The 19,892-nt window shown below is 36.7% G+C and overlaps 2 protein-coding genes across 2 annotated transcripts; one reads left to right on the plus strand and one right to left on the minus strand.

Annotated features, from left to right (window-relative positions):
- The first annotated feature begins 227 nt into the window (after window positions 1-227).
- Window positions 228-11,112, plus strand: LOC148062883 (carboxypeptidase Q-like). The gene is made up of 11 exons (XM_087778807.1): window positions 228-429; window positions 1,183-1,318; window positions 3,195-3,404; window positions 3,477-3,593; window positions 4,745-4,952; window positions 5,014-5,221; window positions 6,454-6,565; window positions 7,671-7,762; window positions 7,855-7,950; window positions 8,179-8,284; window positions 10,810-11,112. The coding sequence occupies exons 2-11, from the start codon at window positions 1,183-1,185 to the stop codon at window positions 10,968-10,970; spliced, it is 1,446 nt and encodes a 481-aa protein (XP_087634933.1). The 5' UTR covers window positions 228-429; the 3' UTR covers window positions 10,971-11,112.
- Window positions 11,113-15,032: 3,920 nt separating this feature from the next.
- dscc1 (DNA replication and sister chromatid cohesion 1) lies at window positions 15,033-19,837 on the minus strand. Its single transcript, XM_087812440.1, has 9 exons — window positions 19,666-19,837; window positions 18,852-19,020; window positions 18,650-18,784; window positions 18,406-18,496; window positions 17,346-17,484; window positions 17,226-17,278; window positions 16,539-16,693; window positions 15,908-16,056; window positions 15,033-15,844 (listed from the first exon to the last, which is right to left on the minus strand). The coding sequence occupies exons 1-9, from the start codon at window positions 19,833-19,835 to the stop codon at window positions 15,733-15,735; spliced, it is 1,173 nt and encodes a 390-aa protein (XP_087668566.1). The 5' UTR covers window positions 19,836-19,837; the 3' UTR covers window positions 15,033-15,732.
- Window positions 19,838-19,892: the final 55 nt, after the last annotated feature.

Here is a 19,892-nt window from a genome sequence, read left to right on the forward strand (position 1 = left end):
AAATAATGATTGAAAAAAAGACTGTATTTATCATGAAATAAAACATTATCTGCAACAATAACTATACATTAATAGAAGTAAGATTTGTTCATGTGTTACATTTCAAATTATCTAGTTAAAAGATTTTATTTTGACGGTTGGATCGGAAGCAGAACGCTATCAATAGCAGCGTCTGGTGCTTTTATCGTGAAAGCTTTCGAAGCGGAAAGAGTAGGCGTGAGCAAACATTTGCGGAAACTGCATATATCAATACTTCTTGAACTTGATCCACTAGTTTAAATGTTTAAGTGTCATACATTGATTTTTAAATCTCAACATTTATGGTATGTGTAGCAGAGTTCGTGTGACGGAAGTCCCTCACTGTCGTCCTCGACCAGTTGATGGACGCTAGCTTTACTGTAGAATTGCAAGTCGCCTTTTCATTTAAAGGTTTGTATTTTACTATGATTTTTTTTTTAACGCTAATTTATCTTGCAAAGTGCAGAGTTTTCATTCATTTCCAATTTAAATTGCTAATATTCGGCTTCAGTAAACCGAGAAAGTGATTTTATAAACACGACGTTAATGGATGGAATGTAAGCTAGCAACGTTAAGCTAATGCAACTAACGTTTTATTAAATAAATATAATCCAAATAATCTCGTGTTCTTGTGTCTGCTACCTTTTAAAACTGCAGTTATTCTTCAATTCAAAGATGGTTGCTCCCAAAAATAAGCTATGAATTCTTTATTTGTTAAATAATATATAATATTTTAATCGTAAAGTTTTATAGCTATTATTAAAGCTACTTATAAAGATTCTGTTAAACTACTGGGGCTTTAGTTTATATTTTAAATCATGTATGATTTATGAATGCATTAGAAGGAGTACACAGGTTTTGCTGTTTGTTGTAGTTTTTGTTTGTATTATTTTATCTCTACTATCCTTGGCTTTCTCTCTTAATGTTACATTTCGACCTGAAGATGTTGCTCAACAGGTAGATCTCGATCGACGCGAGACTCACGAGATGACCTTTGGAGGAAACAAACCTGTAAAAGTTATTTTATTCAGTCATAACTTTGGTATTTGCTACTTGAGCTGCTGCCAACTTACACATGGAGTTTAAACATAGTCGGTTAAAAGAATGCAAGACAAGATGTCGAGGCCAAACCAATGATGTGTAACATGTTGTTTGTATCTACAGATGCGAGGCGTCAGTCTGAACATCCACTCCCTTCTTCGGGGTCTCTTCGTTCTTCTGCCTCTTGCCGTGTGTCTCCCTCATCATGATCTACCTCCTAGAAATAAAACATATTCCTACAACCACTCCTCCAGGACAGGTACGGACAACACCTTCAACTTATTTATTTGATATTGTAGCAACAAATTAAAAAGATATAAACTAAACAAACAGTTGGAGATAATTAACCATTATTAAGTAAGTTATGTTTGTAGAGCGCTTTTCCAGACCAGGGTCACAAAGCGCTTAAACAATCAAAACAATATTCAATAAAATATATACTTAAAAGATCAATACAACACCGAGAGTCTCAGAAAATCAGGGAAAAGCACAAATAAAAATGACTTAAGATGTTTCTTGAAGGAGTCAGTAGATCATCAAACACAGACGGAGAGCGTACTAAACCCTAGGAGCAACAGTCTGGAAGGATTTCTCTCCTCTGGTCCGGAAGTTCAGGAACCATCAGTAGATTCTGATCCACAGACCTCAGAGCCCGAGCTGGGGTGTAAGGCTGGATCAGATCACTGATGGAAGGTCTGACCATGAATAGATCTGAAAGTAAGAACCAGAATTTTAAAGTTAATCCTGAAAGAAGAAAAGAGTTTTAAGGATCAGAGAAATGTGAGTTCTTCTACTAGAGCAGGTCAGAATTCTTGCTGCAGAGTTTTGTATCAACTGCAGGCGACACAGATCCTTTTTGTTTAGACACAAAATAAAGTGTTGCAATTGAATGAATTCAATACATTAAAAAGTAAACTAGAATTAACTGAATTTAGAGATTAAAAATGTAATTGTTAATAATAAGGTGTCGTCTGCAGCACTGTACCGTACAGTGATGGAGGGTTTAAGTAAGTGAAGCTGCAACAGTACGGACCGAGTCAAACTCCTTTAGAGGATTTTGTTTAGAAGCCGAGGATCTACACGACGAGGATCTAAACTCCCAAAAAAACTGCAAGTGGGCCTCATGATTCCTGGACTGAGGCCAAGACAAGCGAATCTGACTGATTGTTCTCTAAACAACTGGTCTAAACTGGTTGAGCATGAATGAAGATGACGTCTGGATGATGAATGAACGAGTGATCATTACCTGGTGTGACCTGCTGAGATTTATGCACCAGTCAAAGCTACAGACGCTACAGCGGGAGTAATGTTTGTTATGTCAGTGTAATGTGTCGAAAACTATCTTCTCGCTACTTTTGTATATATATATACTGCATATAAATAGATTTGTTTAAGCTATTCATTTGTTTTTGATGTTTACAATTATATTTTTTAACTTGTTATTTATGCATTTATTCTTATAATATATATAAGACATCATTTCAATGATTTATGTGATAGTTCTTCTTCCTTCATACGTTATTGCAGTAATAATATAGTAAAACACTTAATATAGTTAAGAAATTGTTAAAAATAAAGTCCTTTTTGTTGAGATTTATATCAACTACTTCATCATCATGGTTCTATTTTTTTAAGTTTTTTTTTCCTATCATATATTTTATTCACACAAAAACAAATAAATGTTTGATTCATTAATACACCTTTTATTCTATTTTATTATTCTATTCTATTATTATTTTATTTCAGTTCATGCATAATTTAATAAAAAGAAGAAACAAATACACATTATATTAAGACATTACAGTATATAAGTAAAAAAGTAATATGAAAAAACATAATAATAAGAATATAATAAATTACACAATCATAGCTAACAATAATTGTAAACATTAGATAATAATAAATTAAAAAATAAACAATATAAAATAAAATAATGAAAAATATATCAACCATAATAAACAGTAGTACAACTACAGAAGAAAATAATAGGTTAATATTTATTATAATAATTGTCCACAACATATTATATTTATTTTAGAAAAGTCTTCATGTCCATCCGTAAACGGTCTTATTTTCTATTCATGTTCTAGTAAAAAAAAAAGCAACTTTTCTGACTTGAGCTGACGTTTCCTCAGACGTCGCAGCAGAAGTGTCCAGTTATGCAGACGTGGCCAAACAGATCATCGACCTGGCCGTGTTCGGCGCCGCCCGGAACCGCTCGTACCTGCGACTCGCCGACTTCACGGACGCCATCGGTAACCGGGTCAGTGGCTCGGAGAACCTGGAGATGGCCATCAAGTACATGCAGAAGGTCATGACGCTGGACGGGCTGGACGTGCATCTGGGTGAGTACATTTGGACGCGTAAACAACTTGACAGACTTTTTTTCTGTTTGTTTCTGTGGTTTTCTTGTGCAGAGCCTGTTAAAATTCCTCACTGGGTGAGAGGCCAAGAGAGCGCCGAGATGATCCTGCCGCGAGCCAAGAGTCTGGCCATGCTGGGGCTCGGGTCGAGTGTCGGAACTCCACCTGGAGGTAGAGAAAACATGCACAAATGATCCATCTATCTATATCTGTGTCATATATATCAAATTGTTACATGGTTGAATTTAATGAAATTTAATTGAAACTTTTGACTGTTGACTGTTTTTATTAAGATGTTGTTTTAAGCATTTCATTATTTCTTTGAACAATTAAATTCAAAAGTTTCTATATTGAAAGGTTCATTTTTTTTTTTACAATAAAACAATTCAAATATTTTCCAAATGACTGAATTCATTTTAAAGAAAGTTTGATATTCTTATTCCAATATAAAAAAATTAAAAAAATGTCTAAGTTCATTTTTAAAATGTGTAGCTTTTTAAATGCAGTATCCTCTGGAGGAACTATTAATCCAACATTTTTATATTGAATTTAAAAGGCTATGAATAAAACAAAGTTACATTTGGAACTTAGAATTTTTGGAATTAAAAGATCAAACTATATGTAAAAAATAAATAAACAATAATTTAGAAAATATGATATATTTAACATACAAATTGTTGAATTCAGTAATTCAATAAAAACACAAAAAAACCTTCATTATAGATTTTCTCAAGTTTTAATTCAATTATTTAAGCAAAACTCAATCTATATAGAAATTCTGGAATTTAATTATTAAAATATAAAATGAAAATGTTTAGAACACACAACGATAGATAGATAGATAGATAGATGGATAGATGGATAGATGGATAGATAGATAGATAGATAGATAGATAGATAGATAGATAGATACACTTTATTGATACTTCAAGAGGTCTACTTCAGGAATTTCTTTTTCCAGAACACAGACAATAGATTCATAAAAACAAGAACAAGGAAAAAGTTTCTATAAAAAGAAACTGCAAGATGACACAATCTAAGTCTAAATATAAGGAACATAGATTAAAAAAAAGGATACAAAGATAGAACATAGAACATAGAACATAGAATCATCTTTTCACTCCTGCCCGCAAAGTCAGAATTTAACAGCCTAACACCACGAGGAATGAATGAGTCCCTGAGTCTATTAGTGTTGCATCATGGGAGGAGCATTCGTGCTCCATCACTGCTGACAGTGTTCAGAGGATGATGTCATCATCCATGATTCAACTATTCAATGTTCTAATGACGCCGATCTACTTCCATAACGACATCTCCTGTAGGCATCACGGCTGATGTTCTGGTGGTCCGGTCCTTTGAGGAACTGAAGAGCAGAGCCGGCGAGGCCAGAGGGAAGATCGTGGTCTACAACCAGCCCTTTGTGAGTTACGGGGAGACGGTGGTTTACCGCGCTTACGGTGCAGCCGAGGCGGCGAGAGTGGGAGCTGTGGCGTCGCTCGTACGATCCATCACGCCCTTCTCCATCAACAGGTGACGCCAGAGACTCTGATGCTGAGAAGAATCATTTTAAACTTCCTGTTTCTTCCTGAAGTCCACACACCGGCTGGCAGGACTACCAAGACGGAGTCAAGCGAATACCGAGCGCTTGCATCACCGTGGAGGACGCGGAGCTGATGTGGCGGATGGCGCAGAGAGGACAGCGAATCACGGTCAAGCTCACGATGGCGGCGAAGACGCTCCCGGACGCCGACTCGTTCAACACCGTGGCGGAGATCAGAGGCTGGCAGCATCCAGAGCAGGTCTGACTTCTAGGACTCCGTTATTTCAATTTGACCAAAATATCTTTTCTTTTCGTGTCCAAACATAGAAGGAATAATGTTGCTTTGTCATATTGATTTTACAAATTATTTTTAAAATGCATATAAATATTTTTTTCCAATTGTTTTTAAGATGGTCCACTTTTTTGGCATCGTCACTTCACCAGAATTTAGTTCAGTTTATGGCGTTTATAACAAGATAAGATTGACTTTAAGAATTTAAATGTTTTACAGATTTCTTACCTCTAATAAAATAATATTTTAAAATAGTAAATTGATTGGAAAAGATAAACTAATTACCCCTAAAAATGACTCTCATTTATGTTTTTAATATCCATGTGGCAGATATACTAAGTATATAACTATTTTTTTTAAATTAATTTATGTACAAAATGAAAAAATAAATAAAAATAAAGCAAAAAAAAAAGAAGAAGAAAGAAGTTAAAAAAAACGTTTGTGCAAGAAGTCCCATAATGCACTGCTACGATTGAAGCTCACACAGCAGGTTCTCATCTAGACCTGAGCATTTTTATTTCTTTATTTACACTTTGATTTGTTTAATAATTCACAGCCTTTCAACTGAATCTCACTCGAGGAGTCAAACTGTCGAGACTCTTTCATGTGAGATCTCCTCAAGAGCTGTTAATGTATAAACCTATTTGTGGAAGAGAAAGTAGGTCAAACTTAAAACCTCAGTCGGGGCGTGAAGGTATCCAAGTCCCTCAGAGAATGTAACGACATTTCTGATGTGTTTTGTTGGTAAAAATCTTAGTTAAAGTTATATTTTACCCTTGAAATGACGTGTAACGTTCATTAGAATCCCTCAAATGTTCCTCCACGTTCTCCTCGAGACTCAAATAAAACGCTGACATCATCATATTTCTGGCTGAAAGAAGCAGCAATTTTGGTTTGAAAGCTGTCGACGCAGCAGAGCTTCTCAGGTCGAGTGACGCATTTCCAGACTTCTCCGAGTCACTCGTAAGAGGTGGATCGCTTTGTCACTTAGATAACCATTTATTAAAGACCGTCAACTTTGATTGATTTATAAAAGTTACGCAACGATCTCACTGTTGACATGAACACGAGGTCGTTGACAGGAATTAAAGGTCGGATCATGTTTTCCAACTTGCAACACGGCTGACGGGAAGTTCAGCCCAACTTTTTGTTGACTTTAGTTTTCACCCTTAATGCCGTCGTGATCCCCCTCTTCTCAGGTGGTCTTGCTGAGTGGACACCTGGACAGCTGGGACGTGGGACAGGGAGCGATGGACGACGGGGGCGGAGTCATGATTTCCTGGGAGGCTCTGTCGCTGATCAATAATCTAGGTATTGAACTACAGACGCTCGCGCAGAAGAATGTGTTCAAACATCGAAGCAACTCTTACTGTAACCTCTTCACTTTTATTTATTCGTCCAGGATATAATCCTTCTCTTCCTTTTTTCTTTTTGGAGTATTTACCCTCAAAAACGATGTGAAATTAAAAAAAATCAGTAGAGAATTAAATCTTAAATGGTAACAAAGTAATTTTGGAAATAATAAGAATAGCTTTATTGATCTGATCTGCACTGTCCTTCTTCACTCTTGTTCCCGAGTCTCTGAAAACACTCGTAAACTTCTTTTTATTTATTTTTATCAAAGTCGTAAACCTATGTTAGATGTCTCACTCTGCTGTAAAACATTTACACACATCACCAGTGGTGACACAATCAATTCAATTCAATTCAATTCAATTTTATTTCAAGTGTCTTATCATAAAAAAGTTATCTCAAGACACTATACAGTTGAAATAAGACAGTTGATTAAGGAAAAATAGATCCCAGCAATTCAACAAAGGGCAAGAAACAAAACACTGTACAGTGAGCTGTCAATCAATCAACAATCAAACTTCTTGGTGTTTCTAAACATGTTTAAACAAGGAAACATTATTTTCGCATTTTTTTTTACGTAACGACACATTTTTTAAAAGGTTTTGAAAAGTTTCCATTTCATTTTGTCCAGGTTTTCAACCTTAAGTCCTTCAATAATGTATAAAAAGGAAACCACTTTTAAAAAAGACACTCAGAGAGCACAGACCTCCACTTTTACACTAATTTTGATTCTGCTTCTCAATTTATTTGCTCCTTTTAAATCAGATTTTAGTTTCAGGATTTCAAATATATTTGGACAGTAGGTGGCAGTAGTGTTGTCGAACTTGCTTGAGCAAACCGCACATGGTGAACGTAGAAGAAAGTTGCTGTACATTTATTTCAATTTATACTTAATTCTGATCAAGATAATTAAAAATCCAATTCCAACTTCATCAGCTTCATCACACGTAATGATCTAAATACAGGCAAAGGCCCGTATTTGCAAAATATTCCTCGTTGTCTGAAGTTGTGTGATGCTGGAAGTTACAATCTTGACCCAGATCTTCGTCTCCTGCTGATCCAGGCCTGCGTCCCAGGAGGACCCTGAGAGCGGTGCTGTGGAGCGCCGAAGAACCCGGTGGCGTCGGAGCGCAGCAGTACTATGATCTGCACAAGGTCATTTTTCTTCTTTGTTCGTTTATCACATGGAGACTAGTTAATGAGGTTTTAGTGACCGATAACTAGCTGTTTCTCTGCTTCTTCACCAGGTGAACGTGTCCAACTTCGACATGGTCATGGAGTCCGACCTTGGGACTTTCAGCCCAGTCGCTCTGCAGTTCACAGGCAGCGACGCAGCAAGAAAGGTAAGTTGGAAACTTGGTGGATCAAACATTTATTATGATTCTTACTGGAGGCTGTGATGGAAGAAATGTTGAGATGATGCAGAACATTCTCTCATGTTCTGACCTCATTTGGAAGAAGGAGTGTTTACATGCTCTGATAAGAGATGATCTGTTTTGTGTCGTCCATTCATGATGCACCTTTTAAAAGTCTCCGTTGACGCCAGTGTTGAAAGGATGTGTTTCCACCAGGTGATGCAAGAGGTGGTGAAGCTGTTGGCTCCCATTAACATGACCAGACTGGAGGACGACGCCGAAGGCACCGACATCTCGCCCTGGATAGAGGCTGGAGTTCCAGGTCAGAGCAACACAAGTGACTTTTAGACCTGTTTGTACACAAACAATAGCAACACAAACAAGTAAAAGAAGTCAAGGCTCGGTTAAAACATTTTTTTTTAATGTTTATATGCTCACAAGTCACTGATTTTATAGTGTTTTTCATCTCTTTTGATTTTCTTGTGTTTTATTCCTCCTTTTTTATTGTTTTTTATTTATCTTACTGTATTTGACTGCATTTCATTTAATTAATTCCATTTTATAGTGTATCCATGGCAACCTAAAAATGCCCTTTTATGAAAATAACACCGTGATTTAACATTTTCTATAAAGGAAAGAATAATAAATAAGGGATAATAACTCATGTATTTTATAACCGTATGTTTTGCATGATTGTAAATAAAACTGTATGATTAAAACTGATTAAATAAACAAAAAAAACAATTAAAAAAAACATAAAAGAAGGCAAAAATATCATTTACTTTGCGCCACTTATTCCCATTAAGAGGTGACTGGAGCCTGTCCCAGCTACCTGGGGTGAGAGCCATGGGGACAGGTTCAGGTCAGGAGAGCGTATATAGAGACTCACACCTACAGACAATTTAGAGTCTTCAATTTACCCATTTGTTTTTTGGACTGTGGGAGGAAATCAGAGTGTGTGGAGGAATCTCAACATCCTTGATTATTAATGATACGTTTAAAAAAACTGTTTTAGTTCAAAAACAGGTTAGAGATTTAACTCTATTTTTGAAACGTTTTCTCACATGTTTTCTCTCCTGGCAGTCGAACTAAAGGGAGGCGTCCATCAAACTTTTTTTGGGGAGTTTATATTTTCTTTCAGAAACCATGATGATCGTGAACACGCTGATCTCCTCGATCACTCGGACTTGTTTAGATCTATTCATTTGACTTGTTACAGCAGCGAGTGTGGCAGCAGGTTCATGTCTGTCCTTCAGATACTAGTGAACATGTGAAGAACTCCTTTGTGTTCCTTCTTCCTCCTCCGGGAAACTTATCAGGCACTGACTCTTGAACTTTGTATAAATACTTGCTTGTGTGAAAAGAATCTTCTGGAGAAAGAGTGTCGACTAGAAAGTGCTGATTTTAACATGGATTGGTAACTTCTGTGTTTAGCATGTAATTTGTGATTGAAAAGATCAAATTAACGACGATCGATCGAGAGATTGAGGCTTGTTTTGAGTTTTTTCTGGGCTTTTCTATAGAAGTATTTGAAATCTTTGAATTTAACATTTAAAATATTGAAACTTTGAAAGTTTTTTTAAGCATTAAAAAGCAACTTGATTAACAATTTAATTAATTAATTTCTTATTTGAAAGGTTAAAATGTATACTTGTAAACTTATGTATACATTTTTAAATATATACTTTGTTTTTACACGTAACATAAGTTATTCTTATTCCAATTATCGAAAAATGTTTTTCTTAAATTCAATATTTTTAATTTTTAGCCTTTTTATTCACTATTTTCACTATTATATCAACACCTAATACAAATAAATGTATATTTACTTTGTTTTAAATAAACATTGATTTAAAAACTTTTTGACATTTTTAAAAGTCCAACGTTAAACAAACAAAATAAACAATTTCATCATTTTCATGTTAAATTCAACCGTTCAATCTTCAGATTTCTCTAAATAAGTAAGTAATTTATATTTTGTAGAGCGTTTTTCCACAAAGCGCTTAAACAATCAAAACAGTACTCAATAAAAGGTATACTTAAAAGGTCAAGATAACACCAGGAACACAGGAGTCTCAGAGAATCAAGGAAAAGCATGAATAAAAAAGTCTTAAGATGTTTCTTGAAGGAGTCAGTAGATCATCAAACACAGATGTTTCTTGAAGGAGTCAGTAGATCATCAAACACAGATGTTTCTTGAAGGAGTCAGTAGATCATCAAACACAGATGTTTCTTGAAGGAGTCAGTAGATCATCAAACACAGATGTTTCTTGAAGGAGTCAGTAGATCATCAAACACAGATGTTTCTTGAAGGAGTCAGTAGATCATCAAACACAGATGTTTCTTGAAGGAGTCAGTAGATCATCAAACACTGATGTTTCTTGAAGGAGTCAGTAGATCATCAAACACACATGTTTCTTGAAGGAGTCAGTAGATCATCAAACACAGATATGGTTCCAAAGCTTAGGAGCAACAGTCTGGAAGGATTTCTCTCCTCTGGTCCGGAAGTTCAGGAACCATCAGTAGATTCTGATCCACAGACCTCAGAGCCCGAGCTGGGGTGTAAGTCTGGATCAGATCACTGATGGAAGGTCTGACCATGAATAGATCTGAAAGTAAGAACCAGAATTTTAAAATGATCCTGAAAGAAACTGGCAGCCAGTGAAGAGTGTTAAGGATCGGAGAAATGTGAGTTCTTCTACTAGAGCGGCTCAGAATTCTGTCTGCAGAGTTTTGTATGAACTGCAGGCGAGACACATCCTTCTGGTTTAGACATGAAAACAATAAATAAATAAACTTGAATAAACATTACGTTACAAACGTGTCGACCCGTTGTCTCTCCTGCAGCCTCGAGCCTTCACGTCGCTGACGAAAGATACTTCTGGTTCCATCACTCTGAGGGCGACACCATGAGCGTGCAGGACCCCGGGCAGATGGACCTGTGCTCGGCCGTGTGGGCCGTGGTGGCCTATGTGGTGGCCGACCTCCAGGACATGCTGCCCAGATAGCACCTGAGCCACGGTGTCACACACACACACATGTACACACACATGTACACACTGCTGCTGCTGTCGAGGATCTTTTCACTGGGAAAAAAATCAACTTTCATTTTATTTAAACTGGAATAAAATCTACTATTTTGAGATTGAAGCTGCATTTTTTTTTACTCATTTTTCATGAATTAAGTCGACATTCTTTCATGATTGGAATTGTATTATTATGACATCATTCTTGACAGTTTTACACGATGCTTGAGGATCAAACTGTGATGAAAGTTTTCCATCTACTGTCTTAACGTCAACACTGTGTCGTGATCCTTCAATTCAAGGTTCTTTTCATCTCTGCTGGTCAGTGTTTCCATCTCTCTCTCTTAAGATGTTCTCTCTCTCTTAAGATGTTCTCTCTCTCTCTCTCTCTTAAGATGTTCTCTCTCTCTCTCTCTCTTAAGATGTTCTCTCTCTCTCTCTCTCTCTTAAGATGTTCTCTCTCTCTCTCTCTCTCTTAAGATGTTCTCTCTCTCTCTCTTAAGATGTTCTCTCTCTCTCTCTTAAGATGTTCTCTCTCTCTCTCTTAAGATGTTCTCTCTCTCTCTCTCTTAAGATGTTCTCTCTCTCTCTCTCTTAAGATGTTCTCTCTCTCTCTCTCTCTTAAGATGTTCTCTCTCTCTCTCTTAAGATGTTCTCTCTCTCTCTCTTAAGATGTTCTCTCTCTCTCTCTCTTAAGATGTTCTCTCTCTCTCTCTCTTAAGATGTTCTCTCTCTCTCTCTCTCTTAAGATGTTCTCTCTCTCTCTCTTAAGATGTTCTCTCTCTCTCTCTCTCTCTTAAGATGTTCTCTCTCTCTCTCTTAAGATGTTCTCTCTCTCTCTCTTAAGATGTTCTCTCTCTCTCTCTTAAGATGTTCTCTCTCTCTCTCTTAAGATGTTCTCTCTCTCTCTCTCTCTCTCTTAAGATGTTCTCTCTCTCTCTCTTAAGATGTTCTCTCTCTCTCTCTCTTAAGATGTTCTCTCTCTCTCTCTCTCTTAAGATGTTCTCTCTCTCTCTCTCTTAAGATGTTCTCTCTCTCTCTCTCTTAAGATGTTCTCTCTCTCTCTCTCTTAAGATGTTCTCTCTCTCTCTCTGAAGATGTTCTCTCTCTCTCTCTCTTAAGATGTTCTCTCTCTCTCTCTTAAGATGTTCTCTCTCTCTCTCTCTCTCTCTTAAGATGTTCTCTCTCTCTCTGTCTTAAGATGTTCTCTCTCTCTCTCTCTTAAGATGTTCTCTCTCTCTCTCTCTTAAGATGTTCTCTCTCTCTCTCTCTTAAGATGTTCTCTCTCTCTCTCTCTCTCTCTTAAGATGTTCTCTCTCTCTTAAGATGTTCTCTCTCTCTCTCTCTCTTAAGATGTTCTCTCTCTCTCTCTCTTAAGATGTTCTCTCTCTCTCTCTCTCTCTTTCTTAAGATGTTCTCTCTCTCTCTCTCTCTCTCTCTCTCTCTTAAGATGTTCTCTCTCTCTCTCTCTCTTAAGATGTTCTCTCTCTCTCTCTCTCTCTGAAGAGGAATTCCTCCCACAGACCAGATAAACTCCGTGAAGTGGACGCTCAGCTCTTGACAGTTTGATAAATGAAGACTCTTGTGCTAGAGAAGGTCGGAGGTCATTCTAGACACACAATCACTCGCACAGCTGACAAATCACTTCTACGCACATTTCTATTTCTCTAAAAATTGGTATTTTCTCTTTTTTATTATGAAGGTTTATTTGTTTCTATGTTATTAAAAAGTTGCATCAATCAAAACATATATTCTCAATTAACAAATGCAGTATTTAATGCTTTAATCATCAGAAGAAGAAGAAAAACATTTCAATTAGAAAATAAATTTGCCTCAATAAAAAAAAACTTCAAGTTGTTTTTTGAATTGAAAACATGCAAAAAACAACTTGAATTGAATAATAAGACGCAAATATAACTTCAACAAAAGACAACTATTAAAATAAATAAAAGGTTTTCGATCAAATATTTTTTTTTAGTTTAAAGTTTTTATTTTCAATAAAATAAAAGTTGCTACAATGAAAAGAAAAATCAATTTTCTTTTTGATAAAAGCAACTTTTTTGATTGAATAACAAACAAATTTCATATGCAATCAGATTTTATTCTTTAGGACTTTAAGTCTATTTGGGCAGCAGGTGTGGGTCGTGTTGTGGGACTCGCTCGAGCAACACACAGGAAGTTACATAGAAGAAATGTATAGGAAAACTCTTTATTTAATTTGGTATCTTATTCTGAATATGATATATTAACGCTAAAAAGTAATTTTCAAAACTTTTTTCTCTTTCAATTTTATATTTGAAGTAAGAATTCCTTGTGAAAAACAAGTGAAAACAGGAAAGAGTTCATTTCCAGTTCTAGTAGAAGTAGTAGTGGAAGTATTAGTGGAATTAGTAATTAAAGTAAAATAACTGGAATTAGTAGTAAAAATAGTAGCAGAATTAGTAGTAAAAGTAGAAGTAGTAGAAAAGTAGAAGTAGTAGTAGTTGTGGAATTAGTAGTAAAAGTAGAAGTAGTAGAAAAGTAGAAGTAGTAGTAGTTGTGGAATTAGTAGTAAAAGTATAAGTAGTAGGTCAAAGTGGAAAGAGTTGAAACGTGATTTGAAGATTTTCCCCATTGAAATGAATGGGGTAGAAACAGAGGAATAAAAGAAAGGGTGGAAGGGATAAAAAGAAGCTAGAATATAGCCCGCATTTCGGGAAACCAGCTGAATTGATAAAAGTTTGAACAGTTGAAATCGGAGAAAACTTGTGGAAGGAGAAGCGGCACAAAGTTTAGGTCAGAAGAAAACAGGATCTCAAGGATCAAGAATCGACCTCATAAACTCACACCTTAAACCACATAAGAAATTAACTGTCAGTTTTAAATTCTACATAAGTAGGTCTACTTTAGTGAGGGCCACTTAAATGCAGGTAAAGGACCACATCTGGCCCTCGAGCCACTGTGTCCGAGTCCGTCCAGAAGTTATTTTTTGATGAGACATGACCTCAGATCACATGATGGATGTCCTTGTTGACTTATATTTCCAAGGAAGTGATATTTATTTCTCAACATGATCTCAGTTCCGTGTCTCACTGTAACCTTGTGGTTGTTGAGCAGAAAGAGGAAGACGAGCGTCACTCGGAGGATGGAGCCTGAAAAGAGGAAGACGAGCATCACTCGGAGGATGGAGCCTGAAAAGAGGAAGACGAGCGTCACTCGGAGGATGGAGCCTGAAAAGAGGAAGACGAGCATCACTCGGAGGATGGAGCCTGAAAAGAGGAAGATCGGGAAGAAAGGGAAGCTGAGGTTCTCACGGCAGTTCTACAGCATCAGACGGGAGGTGAATCTGTGAGAGTTTGTCATCTTGCGGGGGCCGCGAGGACCCACAATGCTGATACGACACACACAGACACACACACACACACACACACAGATTTCCTCACAAACTGATAAGTCAGCGCTCCTGGCGGCTGATGTCAATGTTAGTCAGTCGCACAAAACCGACCAGAGAAGCGAGGTTTGTGTTGAGACATACGAGGACTTTTGTGACTCACACCTGATGTTGTTTTAGTTAAGAACACAAGTCTGCGAGTGACACACACACACACACACACACCCGGTGACACACACTGGACACAAAGGTCACCATAAGCCACAGTAATTTGGGAAGTTCCTGAACTAAACTCTCACTGTAAAAATGATGAGACCAGATAAACTTCGACCTACAGTGACCTTATATTCTGACCTTCTACACGTTTAATTTTTAATTAAAGAAGAAATTACAAACATTTTCTTCTTTTAACAACATCATTTATCTTTAATTTTATATCCATATTTTAATATTTCCAGATGATCAAAGATGATTGTGACCAGAGGAACTCAAATAAATATATATAATATATAATATTACTATGCATACTGCGTTATAAATCACTATATTGTGAGGAAAAATGGAAAGAAAAACATGTTTAAAAAAGATTAAGATTGAAGAAATAAAAATCTAAATATTGTGAGGAGAGAAGAAAAAACGTACATTATTAATATTGTATATTAATGATGTAAAGAGAATATAAATGTATATTTTTAAATACATGTTCTAAGAAAAATAAATTATACAATGTTTTAATCAAGATATTGTGAGGAGAAAATTTACAAGTAAAATATTGAAATAAAATAGAAATAATAAACATTTAAATCAAGATAATGTCAGGAGAAAAGGATTCATGTATAATCTTATTAGTATATTGTAATAAATAAAAACAAACGATGTAGGAGAGAAGAAAAGGGTGAAAAGAAAAATAATAGTATAAAATCTGTAATATAATAAATAACAATAAACATTTAAATCAAGATCATGTCAGGAGATAAGAAAAGAAATACATTTATATTTTTAAATTGCATTAATGATAGAGGAGAGAAGAAAGTCATGTTTTAATTATAATAAATATAAATCAAGGAATTGTGAGAAGAAAAATAAATTTATATTTTCAAATATAAAAAAAAGCTCATTGCTCTCTTATGTATTTTGTTTGGAGTCATAATGATGAAACTGAATCAAGTTCGATTGTTATAAAATAAAATGCAGAGAAAAAGTAAGTATCTTGTCATTTATTGTTCATACGTCTCCCTCTCGTGGAGACAAATCGATACTGCAATTTCTCAGTAAAATTCCGATGATGGGTTTTTTGAAAACTTTATTAAATAACCTTCATAAACGAGGCGTAAAAAACAGCAGAATGTAGAACGTAACACATCACAGACGTGCTCATGAAGCCACCGGCCTCCTGGAGTTGAACACCTTGATCCCCTGCTGCACGGAGGAGCGAGCGAACTTGGTGAGAAGAGCTCCCGTGGTTTGCTTCTCTCCACACAGATCCCTGCAAGAACCTCAAGGTCACTCAAGGAGAAGACACGCCTGGAGCAGACGATGGAACACTGACCGTATGTACGGCGTGATGTCGTCTTCCGTCCACTTCTCTCGGAGGGAGAAGAGGTAGTTGAAGCGCTCCAGCGTATCTTCGGGGAGATCCTCCACTCGCAGCAGGCAGATGGTCTGAGGGTGGCAGGAGCGGTCCACCAGGGCGGCGCTCTGGAGGAGGTGAGACCACAGGATCGATCTTTAATCATTTAAAATATTCTTGTGGTCACATGAGAGCTTCAGCAGAGGACGATAACTTCCTTGAGCATGTCGTTGAGGTCGAGGTAAAACTATGGATCTAAAATGTATCCAAGAGCAAAAACAACGTTGCATGTTGCACGTTAAAGCACAATTTATTAATGATTAAACTAGTTTTTTTCATTTCTTTTGTCAAAGTAAACCTAAAGCAAACTGAAAATAAAATAAAATACTGTGCTTTTATAAGATATTTAGATGTTTTGCTTCATAAATAGAAAGATATTGATCCCCTGAAGGAGAAATTCTGACTTGTTATGATTAAAGTTAAATAAATGTATATTAATATCTAATCAAAAGTAGTTTTATTGTATATAAAAAATCATATTTAGGTTCTTCAATTTGGCCCCGACAACACTGGCAGGAAGACGTGATCATCCTGGATGTGGATGAAGCACCTTGAGCTGCTCCAGCCTCGTGCTCATGCCCTCAGGGACGCTCTGCTGCCAGACCTCCTGGAACTCCTTCAGGTTGAACTTGACGGCGTTCTTCAGCAGCATCAGCGCCGTCGCTCGACAGACTCTGTCCTCGTCCAGAGCGTAGAACACGTCGCCTGTTCGAAGGAGAGTGTAGGAGGAGCTTGAATTAAACACAAGTCGTGAACTTAAATGACAAAAAAACTATTATTTTATTCATATTTACAGCTTTTTACTTCATTCTAAATTCTAAACATAGGTTCTTTCAGGTTTCCTACAGCTGTAGGCAAGTTAAATATATTTAAAAAAAAATTTTAAATACCATTTGAAATTAAATTTCGAAAAATCCACCAGAATTTGAAAGTCAATAAACCCACCACAGTAATGACAGAGGTTTAGGGACAGTTTTACCCAAAAGTTTATCTTCAAAAGGGAAAAAAGTATATATCTATGAAGAATCTTTCCCTGGAACTGCTTCCATGACAAAAGTGTTGGTTTGACTGAAAACCAGATGTTTAACATAAGATAAATGATTCATCATTTAAGATGTGATTCAAGACTTCGTAAAGCCAATAAAGGGTTTACTTTTTAGATCCACAAATGAAATGCCTTTTAAAAGTTTAAGGATCTGCAGTAACTCTGTCTTTTATTTCCACAGGTTTTACTCACCGTTCTCCGTGAAGCGTCGGCCGTAGCAGCTCAGGCAGTGCTGGATCATCTCTCTGAGGGTCAAAGGGTGAGTCGGGTCAGATTTGTCCTCCAGGCTTCTCGGGTTCAATCGTCACCTACTTTGGTTCCAGCGGAGAAAGCTCCTCCAGGCTGACCCGAAGAGAAACCTTGTCGAAGGACCAGGACTCGGAGTCCACCAGCTGGGTCACGTGACCGAGCAGCTTCATCTCGTAGTCGAAGTCCAGCACACGCCAGAAGCCTGAAGGTACAAACAAATGTTGAGTGTGAAGAGAAAATACACTTGAATGAGGTTTTCACTGAATCAATATTATTTACAGTTGACATAGTTGACAAAATATTCACTGCATTTTTTCATTTTTGGCTTACAATTACACATCCGGCCACTAGATGGCAGCAGTCATTACATTCTCCGCAGCTAAAGGAACTATATAATGTCCCGTTGATGACTGAGGACGAGAGGATACAGTGATTCCAGCAGCTTTTAAAGCTGATGTTTGGACATATTTTGGTTTGAATACAAATGAAAGCAGTTAAGACTTTGTCAAGAGTCATGTGGTCTGTAAATACTACAACACCAGAGTCAAGTACTGGACAATACTACACATATATACTTGTTACTGCAGTATCACAACACCAGAGTCAAGTACTGGACAATACTACACATATATACTTGTTACTACACTATCAAAACACCAGAGTTAAGTACTGGACAATACTACACATATATACTTGTTACTACACTATCAAAACACCAGAGTTAAGTACTCGACAATACTACACATATATACTTGTTACTACACTATCAAAACACCAGAGTTAAGTACTCGACAATACTACACATATATACTTGTTACTACAGTATCACAACACCAGAGTCAAGTACTCAACAATACTACACACATATCCTTGTTACTACACTATCACAACACCAGAGTCAAGTACTCGACAATACTACACATATATCCTTGTTGTCATATATCGTGTCATAGCCCACGTGTCATGAAAGATAATCGTATCAACAGATTCTCGCCAACACAAACCTCTAGATTATATATGATGTGGCGTCATTTTGAAAGAGCTGCTCAGTAAACTTTATAATGTCAGTTGTTGAAGGAGGAATAAATGATAATAAAAATAATAATAATAATTAATAATCTACCATCGATCTCGCAGGCGTGAATCGTCTCCAGCTGGTTTCTTAATTCTGCTTCACTGGCTTGAATGGTTTCCAACAGATCCTCTATGGTGTACTGGACACACAAGAGAATAACAAACTTTTTTATTCATGAATAAAAGATCAGTCATCCTCACATACATGTCACTTTCAAGTCTCGATTATTTAACAAATATTGATTGTATTGGATCTCAACCAGAGCATTGAAGCATTTATACATGTATTTTACCTTGTTTCCATCTCGCTCTTCTTGTCCTCCTACTGCAGGTCCTTCATATGGATTCTCCATCAACACCTTCATCAGCTTCTTCACCCTCGGCCGGTGCTTCCTCAGCTCCCAGTAGCAGTTAGAGAACCCCCAAACCTGCAGCACGTCCCATTAAGCATTAGAGTCGTCAAGTTTATATATCTCATCTGCGTGTCCAACACACCGGAGTGTGCACCAGGTGAGCGTCTTCCTGGCTGCCGGTGAACTGGTCGGGCGTCTGGCATCCTGGCAGGAACAGCAGCAGGTTAGACGTGTCGGCGATCTTCAGGTTGTAGGTTCTGTCGCCGCAGCAGAGCACGGAGTGTTCGTCCTTGTCGCCTCGGATCACCAGACTGAACAGAACACAACCGATCAACATATATATATATATATATATGCATATGCCTGAACGCACCACGACTTAACTACATCTGGATATACAAGTGTTTTAGGCTCATTCAATGTTGAATTACAACTAGTAAAAACATACTCAGGACAGTCTATTTCACACTCACTCGACACATGCTTACACAGAACTAATTCAATCCAGTACTACGTTTAAGTGAAACTTACTTACATGTTTAAAATATTAAATTACTTGTAAGTATAAAACAAAATAATACAAATAAAATAAAGCCAAAATAACAAAACACTTTAGTAGAAAGAAGCACAAATATATTTTTTCTACACCCTTTTAAATATTCTTCAGTTTACTACTTATTTCTAAACAGATATCCATAAAAATATGTTCTATATTAGCACTCAAACATCACATATACTACATTATCGTTATTATCCCTCTATATACTGTACATACAAACAATATACTAATTTAATTGCAACACAACACTTTTATTCTTCTAGGTTTATCCTTCATCATCCTGTTATCTTCCTCTTCTATATACTTTACTATACAATTATTTTGTCCCCTTTTTAACATATTTGTGTTTGTACTTCGACCGTCAAATGAAGTACAAACGTGACAACAGTGATCTCACCTCTGACCAGCTTCTATGTGTTTACACAGAGTGTCGTCCAGCTCCATCAGACAATAGTCCCCGGATGTAACATTCTCGCTAAAAGACAAACAGTGAATAGTTTTCTGAAGATCTTCCTCCTTCAACTTGGCGACGCGCAGAGTCGCCTGCACTTCCTCCAAAGTTCTCATGCTGAGGAATCAACAGGAACTTAACGATCTCGAGTCTTAACAACTATTCTGTCGCAG

Source organism: Callionymus lyra, chromosome 17 (genome assembly GCF_982586985.1).
Source record: "Callionymus lyra chromosome 17, fCalLyr1.hap1.1, whole genome shotgun sequence".
NCBI lineage: Eukaryota > Metazoa > Chordata > Actinopteri > Syngnathiformes > Callionymidae > Callionymus > Callionymus lyra.

Bases quoted from the DNA above. Each gene is read 5' to 3' on its own strand.
- LOC148062883 (XM_087778807.1), top strand. From the start codon at position 1,183: ATGCGAGGCGTCAGTCTGAACATCCACTCCCTTCTTCGGGGTCTCTTC. The intron at 3,405-3,476 runs GTGAGTACATTT...TTTCTTGTGCAG, and splicing joins CGGGCTGGACGTGCATCTGG to AGCCTGTTAAAATTCCTCAC. The intron at 5,222-6,453 runs GTCTGACTTCTA...CCCTCTTCTCAG, and splicing joins GCTGGCAGCATCCAGAGCAG to GTGGTCTTGCTGAGTGGACA.
- dscc1 (XM_087812440.1), bottom strand. From the start codon at position 19,835: ATGAGAACTTTGGAGGAAGTGCAGGCGACTCTGCGCGTCGCCAAGTTG. The intron at 18,785-18,851 runs GTGTGTTGGACA...GACGTGCTGCAG, and splicing joins CTCACCTGGTGCACACTCCG to GTTTGGGGGTTCTCTAACTG. The intron at 15,845-15,907 runs GTCAGTGTTCCA...AGGTTCTTGCAG, and splicing joins GACATCACGCCGTACATACG to GGATCTGTGTGGAGAGAAGC.